Source organism: Balaenoptera physalus (genome assembly GCF_965194825.1).
Source record: "Balaenoptera physalus genome assembly, chromosome: 10".
In the NCBI taxonomy this organism is placed as follows: domain Eukaryota; kingdom Metazoa; phylum Chordata; class Mammalia; order Artiodactyla; family Balaenopteridae; genus Balaenoptera; species Balaenoptera physalus.
In genome coordinates, this window is record NC_138889.1 from 36,060,276 (window position 1) to 36,080,349 (window position 20,074).

General features: G+C 34.1%; 1 protein-coding gene across 2 annotated transcripts in view; it reads right to left on the reverse strand.

Annotated features, from left to right (window-relative positions):
* CNTN5 (contactin 5) overlaps positions 1–20,074 on the reverse strand; it is a 1,367,783-nt gene that overhangs the window by 384,885 nt on the left and 962,824 nt on the right. For both annotated transcript variants that reach the window (XM_082409880.1, XM_082409881.1), the window contains one exon: positions 8,330–8,533. In XM_082409880.1, the coding sequence (XP_082266006.1) occupies positions 8,330–8,533 (204 nt within the window). The remainder of the gene's footprint in view (positions 1–8,329; positions 8,534–20,074) is intronic.

Genomic DNA, 20,074 nt, shown 5'->3' on the forward strand with positions numbered 1-20,074 from the left:
GACATATTAAGGGAGTTAATAAAATGATGCACATTGTTTTTCTTGATAAAAATTCTTATTTCCATAGATAGAAGTTCAAAATGTTTTTATAAGTCTGTTTGAGGAGAAATTGAATTGTGTGAAATGACTGATTGTCAAGGACATCTGAGCAAATTATTCATTTTATTCAGAAATCTTCCAATGATTTTTTGAAGTTTTTATTTAATTTGCAGCATATCAAGATGTTAAGATTTCCAGAGAGACACATAGCAAAATAAATAAAATATTAATAAAAGCCAAGTAAGTTTCTTATATTCCTGCAGAACTTGACATAAAACCTTAATGCTATTCAGCTTCTTTCACATAGATAAATATACTCTAGTAGGAATTTTATTTCATAAGCTTTCCCAGTTCCTTTGGAACTATCCATAAATTGAAAATTCTGAACAAAGATTAAAAGAAGAAAACGTCTCCTGGGTTTAGGGTAGAACATTTAATACCCACTACACAATTTATAGGAGAAAAGGGAAATCTAAGAATACTCAAGGCCATTCCAATTGCCATATTTCCTGTGATAAACTGATCAGGAAATAAGAATGACTTTGCTGCATCTCACTGTTTGCTTGGCAAAACCAATTCAGGTACCAGAAATAGAGAGAGTAGCACAAGATCCATTCTGTCTGTACTTTATCTGGAGCAAAGCAAACAGAGAGGATTGGAGTGGAGCAGGGATACACTTTAATTGATGTTTATTCCATCAAATGTTGTTATTTCTGATTCAGTGACTGTGATCTTAGGTGCTGAATTACAAGCAGAATGCTGTTTAACAGCCAGTTCTCTGGGGTTGGAGGACAGTGAGAACTCTGATATGTAGCCTTTGCTACTTTTCACGTTGTAGATACTCCCATCATGGTTGATCTCAAGCTACCAAGACATGAAGAGATGCACAACCAACTCCTGCAAGCAGGAACAAGCCAGTTCCAATACACTGCTAGAATAGCCATGAATATTCCAAAAGATAAGTAAGAAAAACGAATTGTTTCAATTTCTCTTTGATGTTTGTACTAGTTTTCTGTGTCCTGGTATTAAGATCCTTAATCGCATCTGCAAAAATCCCTTTACTGTATAAGGTAACATTCAAAGTGTCCAGGAATTAGGATATGGACAACTTGGGGTCATTATTCAACCCACCACAATCTTCAAGGGTATACCATTTTTTATATTTTTCTATTGCTCTTAGGACCTGTCTTATTCAGTAGTGAATTAATGGGGTTGATTCATAAATTATGTAAGTATGTGATTCTGTGCATAATTCCCTCGACACAATTCTTGGTTTAAAAATAAACCTGTTGCTTACACATACATTCTTAGCTGATGACTTTGTCTGTAGTTCATTTAAAAAAAATGTCATCAGACTTCCCACCAACAAATATTAGGTTACCTGCATCTATAGTCTTTTTACTTTTCTCCCCACTGTGACAACTGATGAATTCTCTAACAAAGGCCAATCTTTCTGCATGCATTCTGAATCTATTCCCATTCATTATCCAAGTTACTTCCTCAATTCTTTTTCTCGCTCCTGCACTATCCAACTCCAGGGATGGCAAAAGGACCCAAGGACTGTTTTTATTTTTCTTTCTTTTCTTTTTTTTATTTTTCTTTCTTTTCTTTTTTTATTATCCTCTCTGTATCACTTTGGAGCCACTATAGCCCTAGAGAAGGGTCTGAAAAAAAGCTGCCTTAGGAAGGGGTGAGATCTTACAGGAGAAGGTTCCATCTGGACCAGAAGAGGAGTGAGGAGCCTGGTGCTGTACACAGTGGATTGTGGGAAAATGCTTTGCTTTATCTTCTTGAAGAAGTGAACCTATTATCTCAGAATGTAATGTTCTTTTCTATCCCTAGAGATGCATTTAATATCTTGTATGATATTCATAGACCAATTTAAACTTCTTTTTGTTTTTAGTTCATATTTGTTTCTATATGTTTTCTATCCTTTCACTTTAATACTTGTAAAGTTTTTAGAACAATGCCTCACATGTACCAATTCATTATAAATGTTGATTGAAAAAAAATAAAATAAAATAAAATAAAGTCTTCAGAATTGGGCTGAGAATTCTAATGAGAGCAGAAATGAAAGTATGAACTTGCCAGGCATCAGACCGAGATAATGAGACCTTGAAGGGAGACCAAGACAGTAGTGTTGAGGGAGAGGCAGAGGTGTGTCGAGGGAGAGATATAGCAGCTGTAGGAATAAAAACTTGGCAAAAGAGAGAAGTTGTTAAAGGGGGGTGTTTAATAAATTTTGCTGTTTTGCAGAATGCTGGCTCCACATTCATTACCCTCCAAACCATCAGTAAAATTCTGTATTACCTATAATAGTTTTGTAGCTAGATTTGTTTGTTTTGTTTACAATGCAATGACCATTGAGATTGGCTCCATGGGACACTGGACAGGCAGACAGATCCTAGGATGCTTGGTTACACTCAGTTTTTAGGGTAATATCTTTCCTTGTATTATATTGTAAGCTACCTAAGGACAACTATTGCATTTGTTTTTCCTTCCTTTATATCCTCACTACTTAATGAATTATCTGACACATAGCAGGCATGCAATATACATTTGTAAATGTGTAAAGATAGTTTTTCACGGTGCCAGCAGAGGAAAATCTGATCACGTCACTCATGTACTTCCAATCTTCTAAAGCTCCCCGCTCTGTATTTTGGACAACTTTTGTGTGTTTGAATGATCTTGACCAGAATTTTTACTCCTGCAACAATCGCTGCAACCAGGTCTTTGTAGGTGTAACTAGTTTCACTCAGCTGCAACTTGAGGTCATCCTGTAAATGTATGGGAGTTAACTGCCTGTGGAGTCACCCTCAGGGATGGAAGCCCATTGATATGTCTGCCAAGGAGATTATTCTGAGTGCATTTCATAAGGCTCTGGTCCTGTGCGACCAAGCTCCAGCTGCCTGTAGAAGTGGTCATCTCCATAATGCAACCTCCCTTTTCACAAGTTCATTCCTCAAACCCATCCCATTCCACACTCCTGCTCTCTGTGATAAATTTCAAATAAACTACCTACAAACGAATTTTATTTCAAGCTTTGCTTTAAGAGGATCCAAGCCAAGACATTTTCCAATAGTTTATAAAGTAAAATTTTATTTGTCCTTGAAGGGAAATAATTTGCCTATGTATATAGCCTCTGTTATTTTTAGAAAGGCCTACTTTTTTCAAAGAAGTGTAAAAACACAATATTCTGAAATGATTTTTATAGCTAACTCTATGGTCACAGCAGATTAAATGTAATTTTTATATTCAAACCCCTGCAGAGGTGTTTGTCAAGTTTGCAGAAATATCCATTATAATGCCTGTCTCTGCAATGAGAGGTTTGTAAAACCCAGCAGGAGTTGTAGCTGACTGTGATGCAAATAATGGAATCATCCACAATCATATTCTATTTTTATTTTCAGACTAAGTGTTTAATATAAGCCACCTACTTGGAAAGCATTCAAGAATATGTTCTTCCTATGAACATGGTCTTCAATTTTTTTTTTGAAGAGAGATCAAATAGTAATATAAAAGTTTTTTGAATTAAGAACAATTCTAGTCTAATCAATGCCTTTCTAGACTAATTTAAATTTTCCTGCTTTTTGCATATTATCTTGATATAAATTCTATAACCATGCAGTAAGCTCAGTAATTTTTAATAGAAACTGTTAATTTAGCATTGCATATAAACGTTAAGTCTGAGAGGCTTGGACATTGTTGTGTGTTTCCCAATTCTGTAGAATTGGTTCCCTTCTGAGGTGAGGGTGCATGTGGCAGGGAGAGGTGGGTCGACAGTCAGCTCTGCTTTGATGTGAGGGCAAGGAACTGGCTGTCAGGCTGTGGACACTCATGTGCCAGAATGAGAAGGTTTTGTGCCACTATTCACATTAAGAACTTTAGCTTTCCAGGGAAAGTTCACTCATGTTGTTAAGAGACAAGCCCTTTGGTCTTTTTGCATGTAAGGAGAGGGAAGAGAATGGATTCCAATATTTCACTGAAACAGACGTTCAACGCATATACCTTCAGTCCCCCTTTGGCCCCATTTCTTTTGCCCACCCTTAGCTAACTTTGATTTCAGAGCTTTTTCAGGCTTCCGCTGGGCACATGATTTTTAGCCCTTTCTTTAGATCCCTTAAACTTTATTCTAGGTTTTAGTTACTCCGCCTGTTTAATCCTTAAACTCACATCCTCTTTTATTCTTCCAGAAATATATCAAAGTGTCTCATTTGTTAATGAAATGCTTCCTCTACTCATTGATGATATGAATTTCTTCTCACAGGGTCTCAGAAGGGAGACTGGAGACAAATACAGGCACCCAGTCCACCATCTTGAGCTGCATGCCCACTTCTCCTTGTTGAAATACTCATTTTTCTTGGCTTGATACTACACTATTGTTTTTCCTATTATCTCTCTGACTTCTCCTTCTCATTATCCTTTGCAGGGTTTTCATTTTTAACCTTTCCAAAGCAATTTGGACTACTCAAGTCTTGGTCCTAAGCTCACTTCTCTTTCATATGCATTTTGTGGGCTTTCTTAACCACAATATTGGTTTTATTTATCATTTGCATTGTGATGACTCATGTTCATATTTCAACACTATTATTGAAACTATGAATTGTATTTATAGAGCAAAATTTTAAGAGAGATTACATCCAAACTGTATCACAATATTATTTACTTGTTATATTCAAAGTTTCACTTATGAAAAGCACATCTAGTAGAGCACATATATCTACAAATAGCTTAAAAATCTGTAACAATATGATGTTGAATGATAATTATATAGTAATAACTGTTAACATCTATTTATTTTAAGCTTTTACAGTTAGTCTATGGGAAAGTTTAGAACACTTGGTTGCATTTGCAGGAGAGAATGTCAGAGTAAAAGTGGAAGACAAAAGGACATAAAAGTAGTGTAAGAAAGGTAAAGGAAAAAGTAGGAATAAAACTATCACTTTAATAGAAAGTCAAGAATTATTTTCAAGAGTTAAAAGGATAATAGAGATTTAAGCACATTGTCAAGGTTAAAAAGGAAACAACAGAAAAATATTATTTAAATATAAAAGAGGGGAGGATAGAAGAAGCAGATATACATCATATGAGTTATTGTCTAAACTTTATTAAACAAGAAGCACAGATATTTCCTAGCATTATATGAAAACCTCATGAAGAAAAATAGGAGAAATTAAAAAGTTAGCTTTAGGGAGTGGGATTGGATGGAAGGGAGGTGTGTGGGTTTGCTTTTTCTTTCCCCTTCTTATCAGCACTTATAAACCACTACATTCCTTTGATAAGGGTGTATTACTATGATAAAAAGTAAAAATTAGTAGACAATCACCAAGAAAACAATAATCTCAGATAATTTACAGAAAGAAGAAATATGAATTTTCTAACTTCTCTCACAAAATCTTAAATAAGACTGTCATTGAATGATGTAATTGAAATTTAGCAGGTGTTTTCCACCTGTTTCTTTTTAACTTAAATGTTAACTTTAAAATAACAGTTTTATTTTACTTGTGTGCATTGCTTTATTGAGCCTTTCATATAGTACTGCACAAATAATGATTTTTTGAAAATATAGATGTTTGTAAAATAAAAATAAGTCAACAGTTTCAACTGCTTCAGTAAATTCAATTAACATGACTAAAAATATTTATTAGTTTAGTGACACAGTATTGGTTACATAAGGAACAATGACTAACAGTGTGATGTTCTGAAAAGGCCAGTGGGAATGAAAATCAGCAGTCAAGGATGGAGGGATTGGTTTTAATAGCAGGAGGGACAGTAGAGTATCTCTACTGAAACTAAATAAGGGAAGAACAGTATGGATGAAGATGTATCAATAGTTAGATTTGAAATTCCACTAGTAGGAAAGTAAATTTGTTACTTAAATAGTTTTTGTAAAGCAGTGGGGAAGGAGGGAGGCTGTCCAGTTTGAGAAAAGCAAAGAAGATTCCAAAAACTTTTGGGACAGTTACAAATTAACCATCCACAGAAACTTACTAGGACTGAGTGGCAATATTGAAGTTGTTGATCATGAATCCCTGGCAGGTGTAACTCTCTAGCAGCTTTCAGATTCCAAGGCAGTCACAAATTAAGGGTATAGTGAGTTCATTAGGAGTGGGGTTTTGCCCAGGAAGAGCAATAGAATCAGAAGGGCAAAGGAGTTAAAATAGCAGCAAACAAATTACTCTAATTATTCTTGAAATGTTTGACTATAGAAGGTATAAGGCAAAGTTAAGTGATAGATCTGGGCCATGAAATCAAAGAAGTACAAGCGACCGTTGAACATGGGTCCTGAGCTTTTAAATCACCAGTGAAGGCCGTGTCAATTTTTGGATTCTTACTTTACATGTGCTCCTCTCCCTTGTGAAGGTCAATGTAACGTTTAGGTTTGGTGCATGAAAAGAAGGCAGAATAGCCTACTCAACCTCAGGCACTATCTGAATGTACGGTATTATTACATAAATGGATGGTGTAAATGGAACTAGTTATTGGCTAGTCAGCAAAATGTTAACAATTTTCAAACAAAGATGCTTCAAATTCTTGTGGAATTAATGAGAAAATACTCAGAAACTTTATGAAAATGGCTTATAGAAAATCACCTCAATTCTAAGCTATTAACTAGGTAAGTTTTCTAAATGCATATCTATTTTCCTTTATTCTTTTCACCCTATAGACATTCTTATATAATCTTGAAGTTGGCATAATATACACACAATCATAGCTTTAACTGTATTGTTGGAATACACAATGATAACACTTAAATCTCTTTCTCTAGCCCAGTCCTCTCTTGTGTGTATTAGGAATATGTATCAGTAGCCTACTGCATATTTCCACATAGATTTCCCATGGATATCTTATCTCAACACAGCCAAAACTGAATTTGTCACATTCACCAATTTCTCAATCTATTCTTTCATCTGTCTTATCTCTTTTCATGAAAAGAATCATCACCCATTCGTTGAACTATGTGAAAGCTTTCTCCTACTCCAGAGCCTCATGTTTAATCATCACATTCTGATAATTCTACCTTCTTAATATCCCAGGCATGTTTTCTACCCTTCAGTGCTATTACCACTGCTTTCATTCTGTCCTCCCTCACCTCCTCACCTCTTGGCTGGTTAGTTTCAGTAGCCTCTAAATTGGTTTCCCATTTTTCATCCTTGTTTCCCATCTATTCCTCCATGCCATTACCTAGCAGTGTGACTTTTGGAGGTCCCTTCATCTCTTTCAAATTGGCTTCCTCATCTCTGAAATAGATATTGCATTTGTACTCTCTACCTGATAGGATTATAGGATTATTACTAATGTTTTATATATATATATGTATATATATATATATATATTTATATATATATTTTATATATATATTTTATATATATATATATATATATATATAAACTCTGGCTATACATTACTGCAGCATATATTCTAAAACTAAGCATATAAAAGACTAGGGTTGAAATAGATTGTTTTTTAAGCTTCACAATCCATCAGGATTCTCGAGCTCACTTCTCAATAATACCTTCATAGCTTTTTTATTGAATGACAGAGCAAGCCATATATCATATACAACTGTAATATAGCACTTGACTTCTTTAATGCAATGCTTAACTGTAAATGTCTATAACTACAAATTGGGTGTTTAAATTTGAAGATACTTTGGATAGATGGCAATACCTATACTTATAGAATCATCATTTCTGCCTGAATTGCACTTAAAAGTTAAAGTTCCAACTGTTCCTATTATTGGAAAAGTAATAATAACAATTATAACTATACCATGAAGTATTAAAAGCTGAACATTCAATTTGAAGGTAGCTAAAATTAAAAAGTGATGAAAAATGAACCTGTAAAATACTTGCAATTCATACACATATGCTATATAGAGGTCCTAAAGAGCAAAAAAAAGAACTGTGGAATCTTTATTACAGTTCATCTTTTTGTAATCCCTCGCCCTTTTTGGCATTAGTGTAGTATTAAGGTTAATATTTCTTAGCTATAGACCATCACTTTCCTATGTCAAAAATTTTATTCTAAGGTATGCATGATCTTAGACTAAAAGTGTAGAGTTTCTAAATATGCCAAATGCCTTTTTATTTTATTTGTGCTAGGTTTAAGTTCTTAGAAGAACACTAATACATCTTTTTTTTAGGTCTTTTTGTATTGAAGTACAGTTGATTTACAATATTGTATTAGTTTCAGATGTACAGCATAGTGACTCAGTATTTTTGCAGATTATACTCAATTTTTCACATTAGAGGTGGCTGACCATTTCAATCCAGTCCATGGAACTTACCATCATTACGGAGAGTGAGTGGTGTTGGAGGACTAAGTACTCGAGCGTTTGTCACTGTGTTTTTCACCAGACAAATATAGCTGCCAACATCTGATGTTTGGACTTTAGAAATATAAAGGTTGCCTGTCTCCTGGGAAATGAACCGCCGGCTGTCTTCCGCCACAAAGGAAGGGAACTCGTTAAATACCCAGCTATAGACGATCTCTGAAAATACACAAAATTCAATTGTTGAAAGACAGATTATTTTACTAACAAACTCAAACAACAAAGCTTTTACTAAGTATTAGATAGGTTGCAAGATCATCCGTATTTGATCCAGATTTCTATATAATTTTGTATTTTATGTTCAAAGAACTGTTGCTCTTAATGACTACATGAAGATCTGAAATATTTCTTAAGGATGCTCAGCCTTTATCTATTCATCCATGCACTCATTCATTCAGTTCTAATGTGTGTTGAATGTGTTTTAGATGCCTGGCAATATGATAGCACTGAAATTAAAAAGAGGAGAGAGACAGTTTCACATTCTCAAAGATCGGTCTAATGGCAAAGATTTACCCAAACCTATGAAACAATGTGGAATAAAGAAATGGAGATGTATACTCTACTGTAAAGAAAACAATGGAGAAGGGCACTTAAACCATCATGTTGATCAGCAAAACTTCTTAAGTTAAGAGATGTCTGAGCTACATTCATTTATTCATTTGTTCAACAAATACTAGTTGTGGGTCTTGATGGGCCAGGAATGCTCTAAGTGGAAAAAAAAAAGTCTGTGTTCTCATAGAGCTTCCATTATAGTGGAAACTACAAGAATACACAAACAAGTATTTGTCAAGTGGTAATAAGTGCTGTGAAGAAAACTAAAGCATGTAAGAGAGCTAGAGAGTGGCAGGGGTGAGAAAGATGCATGAATTTATACTTTAAAAACTCTCTCTGACTACTGGTTAGAGACGAGACAGCGTGAGGACAAAGCAGGGACCAGGGGAAGGGGAAGCAGAAGAATAATGTCCCCTAGTCTAAGTGGCTATTTTCAAAGTAGCCATGAAATATATAAATGATTTGCACTAGAATGGTAGTTAGTGGCAGTGACAGTAGTGGTGAAGCAATGAGAAGTGACTGGTTCTAGTAAAAATGTTATAGTGGAGTTGACCAGAATTGCTGATGGATTGATTATGAAATGTGAAAAGGAAAAAAAATGAGTCAAGGAGTAAGGTCTTGGGCCACCACAGTTTTGTGTTATTAGAGTGAAAAATCCAAGAAAGGAAGTAGTAAGAGAAGAGGTTAGAGAAAGTGGAAATTAACCCAAATTACTAAACACAAATTAACATGGTCTGTATGTTGTATTAAGGAGCTTGTGCTCTATCCTGGATGTTTTCTAGCAAAGTGTTGACATAAAGATGTACATTAGTAGGGTATTCTGGTGATTCTACAAAGGTTGGATTTAAGTAAGCGCAAGTTGCAAGAGGGAAAAATAGGATGATATTGCATACTGAAGGTAAGAGCTGGAGAAATCTGAATCAGAACCTAATCATAGCAATGAGAAGAAGGATACTGGCCCAAGAAATGTATAGGGAGTAAGACAAATGAAGAGACAAATAGTCCAGGAACACTTTCATTGTCTCCCTTGAATGACTGGGAAGAGGATGACACGTGAACTTCAGGATGAAAATAAATGAAGTCAAACTGGTTTAAGGAGAAAGTTCACTTTCAGGACATTTTGAGTTTGAGGCAAATCTATGTAAGTAGTTCCAGCAATTGATAAATATGTGTTTGAAGTCCATGAGAGGAAATCTATGGTTGGGAGTTGAGGGTATGTTGGTGTAACTGAATCATGTTAAGTGGATGAGAATAGATACAGTGAGAAGATAGTTCTTTGGAAAGCACAAACATCTAAATAAAGGAAGGAAAATGTTCAAAAGGTAAGAGAGAAGGGACCATTGGAAATATTCAAGGGGAATAAAGAAAATGCAGTGTCATAGAGGCCAATGGCTTAACAATTTCAAGAGGGTTAAATAATGCCAAATAAGGCAAAAAGGACTTAATGGGAATATTTATAAATATAATAAAGGGAAAAGTTACTTAAGATTGACATGTGCTATATCACTGAATAGCAGTTTCAGTAGATGACTGAAAATCAAAACCAGCTTGCAATTGAGTTAATAGAATATGAGAAATTGAAGGAATTATGTGTAGGCCAATAGCATTAAAATCTCAATAGACATTAGAATTACCTATGTTATGGCTAAAAGAGCAGATTCTAAGGTCCCTTTTCCACAGAGTCATTTGTTTAGTAACACTTATTACTTGAATTTTTAAAAAGCTCAAATGTGATTCTAATCTACAGTGAGGCTTGGGAAGCCCTGTTTTATGCCTTTCTTTTCTTCCTTTCTCTCTTTCTTTCTCTCTCTCTCCTCCTCCCTCTCTCCCTCCCTCCTTCCCTTCCTTCTTTCCTTCCCTTAAATATATGAGTTCTTCTAATTGTTTTTTTTTTTTAACATCTTTATTGGAGTATAATTGCTTTACAATGGTGTGTTAGTTTCTGCTTTATAACAAAGTGAATCAGTTATACATATACATATGTTCCCATATCTTTTCCCTCTTGCATCTCCCTCCCTCCCACCCTCCCTATCCCACCCCTCTAGGTGGTCACAAAGCACCGAGCTGATCTCCCTGTGCTATGCGGCTGCTTCCCACTAGCTATCTATTTTACATTTGGTAGTGTATATATGTCCATGCCACTCTCTCACTTTGTCACATCTTATCCTTCCTAATGAGAGTTTCATTTGTTGCTCAAACATCACTCAGGCATTTTTATGTTTTTGCAGTTTATTTTAAGTTAGGTTTTACTGGAGTTACCTCAATTTTTGTTTTGTATTATTAGAAATTTGGAGTAAAAGAAAGCAACAAACAATCACATTAAAGACTATCATTAATTGAAATATCAGTTTTGTTATACTGATAGTGTTTGTTGAGTCAATGTTTTGTAAAATATTTTAGAATAAGAAGAAAGTATTTACACAAAATTGGCATTTTCTCAAATTTTACAGGTAAGTGTGTATTTGGGGGTTCAAAAATGCTTATTTAGCTTTTAAAATAAGTTTACATAGCAAAGCATTTCATAATTCTAAGAAGAATGAAAAAGTAGAAATAGTACATAATAGAAAAGCTGACAGTCTGAATTTGAATTGGATTTTCTACCTCTGCCAAAAATGCATATATTGAACAGGGCTAAATCTCTTTTAAAATCACTGTTTACTTTCTCCTATATGGTGTTTCATTCTCTATCAGCATTTATTTAAAATTCTTTTCAAACTTTACTCTCATAAAAAACAAGCATTCGTTATACTTTTAGTATGTCAGAGTGTGAGGATTATAAAATGATTCAGGAAAGTAATAAAACACAATTGGCTTTGGAGTCATAGTCTTTAGTCTCATATAACACTTTGTTTCATACCAATTGTGCTTGGCCTTAAAAATATTTTAAGGTAAGCTGATATATTAAGTACTAAAATCTTAATATTATTATTCATTATCAGAAGCATACTGAGACTGTTTGGGTAATTGTGATTTTCCCATTCTTCTAAGGTTCTTTTTTAATAGTATGTTTAGCTAAGACAATTAAAAATGTTTTAGAAGTTCTTGATACGATTCTTCAGTGAGTACTCCCCAAAGTTTTTATGTTAAATTTCTCTAGTACATTTTTATATTGTGTTGTAACATACATTTTGCCTACAAACCCATGTGCTGTGTTGGCTTGAGGTTTTGGTTTCTTTTTTTTTTTTTTTTATGTTTTTTGGTCGCACGGCACGGAATGTGGGATCCTAGTTCCCTGACCAGGTACCAAATCCACCCTCCATGCATTGGAAGCGCGGAGTCTTAACCACTGGACCGCCAGGTAAGTCCCCAAGGTTTTGGTTTCTTATGGGAGATTTTTTTATCTTTCTCCCTGAGTCAGTGAGAGCCATTCAAGTTCGCTGAAAGAATAACCCATTAAGGCCCTGGCTGTTGCAGACATGTTATTCTAACTTCCCTTCTCAAGCAGACCCAAAGACTTGTCCTTTATACCAGCACAAATAGTCATCCTTAAGCTCCTAGACACGATGGTTGTAGCAATTGATTTGTTCACCACCCAATTAATAATGCAACTCTCCCAGGGAACCTAGTTTCTTTATCCTTGTCAGCTATAAAAAGGAAAACCTAAAAATCAGAACCTTCCCTATTTTTAATATATGCTCAATTTCATGGTTTATAGTAAAATTTTCACCTAATGGGCTGTACTTACCAAAATCCCTGGTCTTATCCCTTTTTGGTTATTCCTGTAATGTGAGATTTAATGTTATACCTGTCAAATAGCTATAATTATAATTTGTTCTTTATTATACAAGTGTAAATTTTTAGTTTGTTTTTTAAATAATTTAAGTTTTGTACTGTAGTTTGATATATTTTTTTGTTAATATTTACTGGATGCTGCTTAATAGAGTGTATGTCATAAGCATTTTAATATTTACTAATTGCTTTGTAATCATTTTTGTTTTTACAATTCCATTAACCATTATGACTCCTTTGCCTCCTATTTTGATGAATTAATTGATATGAAGATACTTGAATAGTGGAATTTAGTAAGTTACTGGCCAAAACAGTACTGCTTTAAAAATTGGTACTACGATTATTTTGTTTATATAATATTTTTAGCTGATGGCTAGCTACCATTCTGAGTTTTAGAATTAATGACATCATGAAGGAAATTTTAGAGAATTGTACCATTAATTATCCATTACTACTAAGCCTAAGGGGATACAACCTGAAATTAGAAGGCAATATTTTTTTACATTGCTGATTTATAACTGCATTGTGATAGAAAATGTCACTATTAGCCACATTAAGTACTCTTGGCAGGGTAGAGACTAAATCTACTGTCTTCACCACCATATCCTTAGACCCCAGCTGGATGCCTGGTGTGTGGTTGCTTAATACATATTTGATGAAAAAATAAATAGAATAAAATATCTATATATGTATTTTTATAAATCTTTCTAAATTTAAGAATGAGTAGATTTTTTTCACTTTAAAGTTCTCATTGAAAATTTTCTCAGCTCTGCATGAACTTATTTTGGCCTTTAGAATATGAATCTAAGATTATGTTTGTAGTTGAGCTAAAAACAGGTATTGAGAAGTAATGCAGGCAGCTTTAAGAATCTGGAATGTACTGTCAATGGACAAAAGAGAAAGGGTCATGCTTACAAAGTTACTATGAAGTATTTTGTGATTTACTCTACTAGGTAAATTGGACAGAGGTTAAGGGGGGCATTAAATTAAATGTGATCCAATCTTCCTCTCAGGTTAACAGCTTCCATGGTGGTCAGTCATTTAGCCTCTGCTTGAACATGTCACTGACACTGTTGAGGAAGCTGATTTGGCAGCTCAGGTTATTAAACAGATCATATATAAAGATTATTTTGGCTGCTGGTTTTAGGATGGAGACTGAGATCAAGACAACTGGGAGTATCAACAAGTAGGTAGTGATACATTTTTATACGCAAAGCACTGTTTAGGGTATTATGGAGATGTAAGGTGGGGCTGGGAAAGGACCTAACTTGAGAGCTTACTATGAGTCACACACTTTGCACATTTTCCCACTTCTCCCAGCCACACACATACACAGAGATTAGAAGGCAACATTGTTAGTGAATAAGACCATGGACTTCGGAATCATAAATACCAGAGTTCCAGAGATGGCTGCATGATCCACTGACCTATGTACCTTTGGCAAACTATTTACCTTAGTCTACTCATCTGTAAAACACAATTAATGGAGGAAATTGTAGGTTAAATGAGATATTACATGAAAGGTTAGTATTACAGAACCTGATGTAGTTATTACCATCATTACACTCATCTTCAACATTAAAGGTCTGAGGCACAAACAGGTGAACCAGTGGAAAACCATAGCTAATAACTTTCAGAGGAAAAATTCCAACTTGTCTGATTCACTCTAAGCCTGTATTTTATCATTGTATTATTCTGCTTTGATTATTATATTCTAATCTTGCTGAACCTCAATTTCAATATCCTTAAAATGGAATAGTAATATCTACATGATATGATTGTGCTGAGGATTATATATGCCACTTAAATGAGAGTGTTCAACATGCAGAAACTGTTCAGTAAGGATAGCTATTGGCTTAGGATAAATTACCTAATATATTGCAGTAGTATTTGGTACAATGCAGATTCATCTTGAACCTTGTACAGTTGGGTTTAATTTTTACACGTGTCAAAAATTTCACCTCTAAAACAGCCAGAAGCAAGGATCTTGAGAGTAACAACAGAGTAAAGCTGTCTAACTGACACTTGGTTAGCACCGGGAGAATCAAGATATTTTAAAAGATGTTGTGAAGAATGGAAAAGAGGACATTTGTGTGTTTTAAAAATCAAATTACCTTAATACAAAGGCAGGCTGTATTATTACATTAAATTTCAGTTATCTTGGTTGAACAAAAAGTACTAATTCTTCTTTTTATAGGTTTTTGAGACATGTATTTTCATATGTTTATTACCTAGAGTCAGAAACAACAGAGTTCTGCTTAAAAATTATAATATGTCACTGAGACAAAATAAAATTTTATGTGCCTATAATTCAAAACACCTTTAGCAAAACAAAAGACAAAGAAAAGAATATTTATAATAGAAACAGTAGTAAACTGGCATTCTCTCATGATCCACAACTCAAATGACTCCAAGTAAGTGAATTCCAAGTTTTAGAGTTCAAGTGATTATACCAACTGAGTGACAGTATCTATTTTTATTTTCCTTGTGGAATGTTTCACACTACAGAGGACTTTTATTTATCCCAGGAGCCCTGTGTCTAGATGTAAAGGTCATTGCTAACTCTTCTCAAAATGCAACCTAAATTTCTTGCTCTGCTAATGGGTTCTAAAATTATTTTTATTGAATTGCAAACTTCATCAAGTCAGAGACCAGCATTTTCTCAGCAGGGTGTGATGGTCCATGGCACAATTTCACCTTAGGCTTCAAACTTTGCATTAAAAAGCATTCACGTTACACTTCTGACAATTCCTTGTTAAAATACACAGATCTCAGCGCTTAATGAACAACAGAGTATCTGTTTCCTAGAATCTTGCCAAGAATTATGACCTGGCATTTTGTGCCTATCAAAATTATGAAGAGCTTAGCTGAAAGAAAAGATGCATGGAGAATTACTGGAAGACTGTGTAGTTAATCAGTTAGATATGACCAAGGCAATCTAAAAGTTAATCCTCATTAAATCAAAACATTAGACAGCTTAATGATAACAACAACAGTAACAGTGAACATTTTATGGTCTTAGGTCAGTTTCCTAGAAACAGAGTCTGAGAAAGGGATTCTTTTGAATGTGATTTATTGACAGTGTTCCCAGGAGAAGGAATAAGGGAAGCAGGATTGGGTAAGGAAAAAAACAAAAAACAAAAACTAAGCAAAGATGTGGTCCCCTCCAGAGATTGGTTTAAGACTAATCCCACTTAGGGTTCTGGAATACAAATTTCACGTAGACTTGGTAAGTCAACAGAAGGTAAAGAGAACCAGTCTTTTATACTCACCTCCCCCCTGTATCAGTTGGTTATTGTCTACCAGGTGGGGGAAGTGAGGTGCAATTAGGGCAGGGAGAATGATTTCCTAGGTAAGGAAAACTCTGGAGAAGGTGCAGCTGCCAGATGGGTGCATTAACCAGATGAGAGAGAACTGGGTGTAACACCAGTAGGATCTAGTAAACCTCTATAGCACTTAATGGGTTCCAGACAGTGTGTTCTACGTATATTAACTTACTTAATCTTTACAGGGATAAGTAACTCCATTTTATGAATGAGGGAACTAAGATACAAAGATTAAAAACTTGACCAAGAAGCCTTGCTGAGCACAGATCTCTATTTGAAAAAAGAAAAATCTGATTAATAGTCATTTCAAGTATTTATTAGATTTAGTTATGTATATTATGGGGTCTAATTTTGCCAATTAAAACTTTGATGCTTCAAATAACAACTAATCAGAGCAGTGTCTAAATCCCACTCACCAGACAAAAGCAGGTTTCTAGATATTCCTATTCACTACTGAGTCTCAATTTAATTAAACTGTGGTCACAGCACCTTAAGTATGTAAAAAGGTAAGAATGTGTCCTGCTAGCATAGAAACCTACTGTAAAATGGAAGGACAGTGTGCCTTACATGCAGATGTTCATAGGAATAAAAGCAATATTATTGTACAATTGCCAACAAGGATATTTATTCCTGCTGCTCTCTTACATTAAGACTTAGAGTTTTCCAAATATTTAACCAAAAAAAAAAAAAAAATCCCATACATAAATAATCCAATATTTTCTGGAATTAACAGGAGTCCACAAGATGGCAGTGCTTGATGAGTAGAAAGCATTAATCTTGGGCAATATTCCAAAGGGAGGCAAATGGAAATCTTGATTAGTAAAAAAAAGTTTACTCATTTTTCTGTGTTTTATTTAGTAAAATGTCTTTTATCCAAAAGGTATTTGTCATTTGTACATAAAATAAAATAAATAAAATTTAATTTAGCTATAGGCATTGAAAGCAAAAGAAAATTCATAAAGTACATATTCAAAACACTCAACATTTTTCATTGACAGTGAATTTTTAAGAGATATCTTTACTTCTTTTAATTTCATGCTATGCAAATTTTATGTTAAATTTGAAGATTTATTGCAGGATAAATAATAACAGGAAACAAATATGAGTTTAATAAATTATCCCTCCTTTAGGTAGATGAGTTCACAGAAGACAAAATCCTCTAGAGTTGTGATTAGCCTAAGCTTCGCATGTTAAATGTGGAACTTTGGTTGCTTTTGGGTTACATTTATCATATAGGTGCAGTAGAGAATCTTTAGATAAGATAAATTATTATAATGAGATTCTCTGCTGCTCAACTTCTTCTTCCATTCAATGTAATTTTTCATAAACATTTTTGTGCTTTAACTGCTTAACTAATGCTCATTAATCCTTCATGCAAATCTTTAATGAAGGTAATTTATTTGTCACATTGCTATGCATCATATAGAAATAGTTGATATTGTCTGTTTATCAAGAGACACTGCAATAGTATATTTTCTGCTCTGAGGGTTTGTCCCTATGGTTCACCTGCTTCAGAAAAAAAAAATCCTAATCATAAAATACATATTTATATCTGTTGATATGTAATCACTGTAATAAATCTTCAAATTCCTACTCATATGAATTCACATAGCATAGAACTCTGGCTAGAACATTTTTAGTTGATTTATTTGAAAAAAATAGAAAAGTTGGTATAAGCTATACTAATAATACAAATGGTATAAAAAAACTATTTAGAATTATTTTTTTTTTTAATTCTACAAGAGATTTTTCTGCAAAAATCAGATGGTTTTTGATTTTTATAATTATGTTTATATCTTTCCTGTCTTATAATTATTATCAAAATAAACTAATGAACTGGACATTATGATAAAGTCCAGTAATGATTAATAGAGGTTTTTGAGCAATGATAGTACACATTAAGAAAGAAGAAATATATCTTTAATATTGATATATTTACAGTAATTAAGAGTGGCCATTATTTTGAGCCTAATATTCACGTTAAATACGAATGTTAGACGTTCAGAGATATGTAGTATGTATCAACTACGAAAATAAAAGATTTCAGTGGAAAAAAATGTTGGTTCTCCCTGAGTCAATTATTTTTTCATGTTTGCCTTGTTCTTTTTTTTAATTTGCCCAGAAGTTTTCCAGACTTCAGTTTCCTAAACTGGCTATTCTTTGGTCAGTTCCTATAGTGCCTTAATCTTTAACACTTTTTATAATTTCTGGATACAGAGGAATTTACTTCTTAAAAACCAAACTTATTCAGACTTCTTTATTGAGTATCAATTACTTAGATGTATTCTGAGTATTCTCCACAAGTGTGGGCTCTGTGATGTATCTTTCCCCATAAGCCTCTGTTCCTAGTTTGTTGGTCAATTAATGTTTCTGATGATTGATTCAAGATATTTTCTAAAATCACAAGACTACTAGGAACTATAATAGCTAAAATAAAAACACTATAATAATTTTCTTGGAACCCGGGAGGATTAATCGATATTATAGTTTTAGAAATAGGAAAACTGTATGTCTGTAGGGATTACTGTAAATCTCAAGAATGTAAACCAGTTGTTAGATGGATAAATTTACTCAGAAACCACTGATTAAGGAGCTGATTGTTAAAGGTGAAAAATGAGGGATTCTGATTTATAGGGATCACCTAAAGAAACTGACTGCGCACAAATTGCTTAAATGAAAATCAGAAATATCAGGATATACCACACCAGAGACTGGGTAGAGCAGGAAATTAGATTTTTTTAAAAAATAAATGCTAAGTACTTATCCCTTATTCTTAGTTGAAGGAAGTGCTTAAGACATCAGTGATACTAGCATGAATCCAAATATAGTAGAGTGACATGAGATGTGTACTAAGTACCCAGCTTCCTATTCCAGTTGGGACTTCTGTGCAAGAACTGAGCACTCAGTGAGTGCATGCATAGGTGTAAGGTAATGGGGCACCACGAACAAAATCATGGACTTCATACTAATGCAAAAATGAGTTTGAACTTTTGAATCTAGTAGCTATGCAGTCTTCAGCTAATTACCTGACTTCTTCAGTTCTGTCTATTCATCTGTAAAATAATCAAAGTAACACCAAGCTCTTAGGATTTGGGGGAAACATTTACAAAAATGTTAACATAATTTCAGGACTATATTAAGTGTTCATAAATTATCATTATTATCTAAAATGCTAATATATGTGTATATATATATATATATATATATATATATATATATATACACATATATATACACACGTATATAATTTTTGCTATGTTTACCATCTTTGCCAAATCAACCTAGCAGTCACTAAGATCCTCATAATGTGTCTCTTACACACATGCATAAAAGAGTGGTTTTAGCAATCCCACTACTGGGCATATACCCTGAGAAAACCATAGTTCAAAAAGAGTCATGTACCAAAATATTCATTGCAGCTCTATTTTCAATAGCCAGGACATGGAAGCAACCTAAGTGTCCATCATCGGATGAATGGATAAAGAAGATGTGGCACATATATACAATGGAATATTACTCAGCCATAAAAAGAAATGAAATGGAGGTATTTGTAATGAGGTGGATGGAGTTAGAGTCTGTCATACAGAGTGAAGTAAGTCAGAAAGAGAAAAACAAATACAGTATGCTAACACATATATATGGAATCTAAGGAAAAAAAAAAAAAAGGCCATGAAGAACCTAGTGGCAAGACGGGAATAAAGACACAGACCTACTAGAGAATGGACTTGAGGATATGGGGAGGGGGAGGGGTGAGATGTGACAGGGTGAGAGAGTGTCATGGACATATATACACTACCAAATGTAAAATAGATAGCTAGTGGGAAGCAACCGCATAGCACAGGGAGATCAGCTCAGTGCTTTGTGACCACCTAGAGGGGTGGGATGGGGAGGGTGGGAGGGAGGGAGACGCAAGAGGGAAGAGATATGGGAACATATGTATATGTATAACTGATTCACTTTGTTATAAAGCAGAAACTAACACACCATTGTAAAGCAATTATACTTCAATAAAGATGTTTAAAAAACAAACAAACAAAAAAGAGTGGTTTGACTTTACATGTCAATAACATACCCATATGCTATTCTTGTTCCA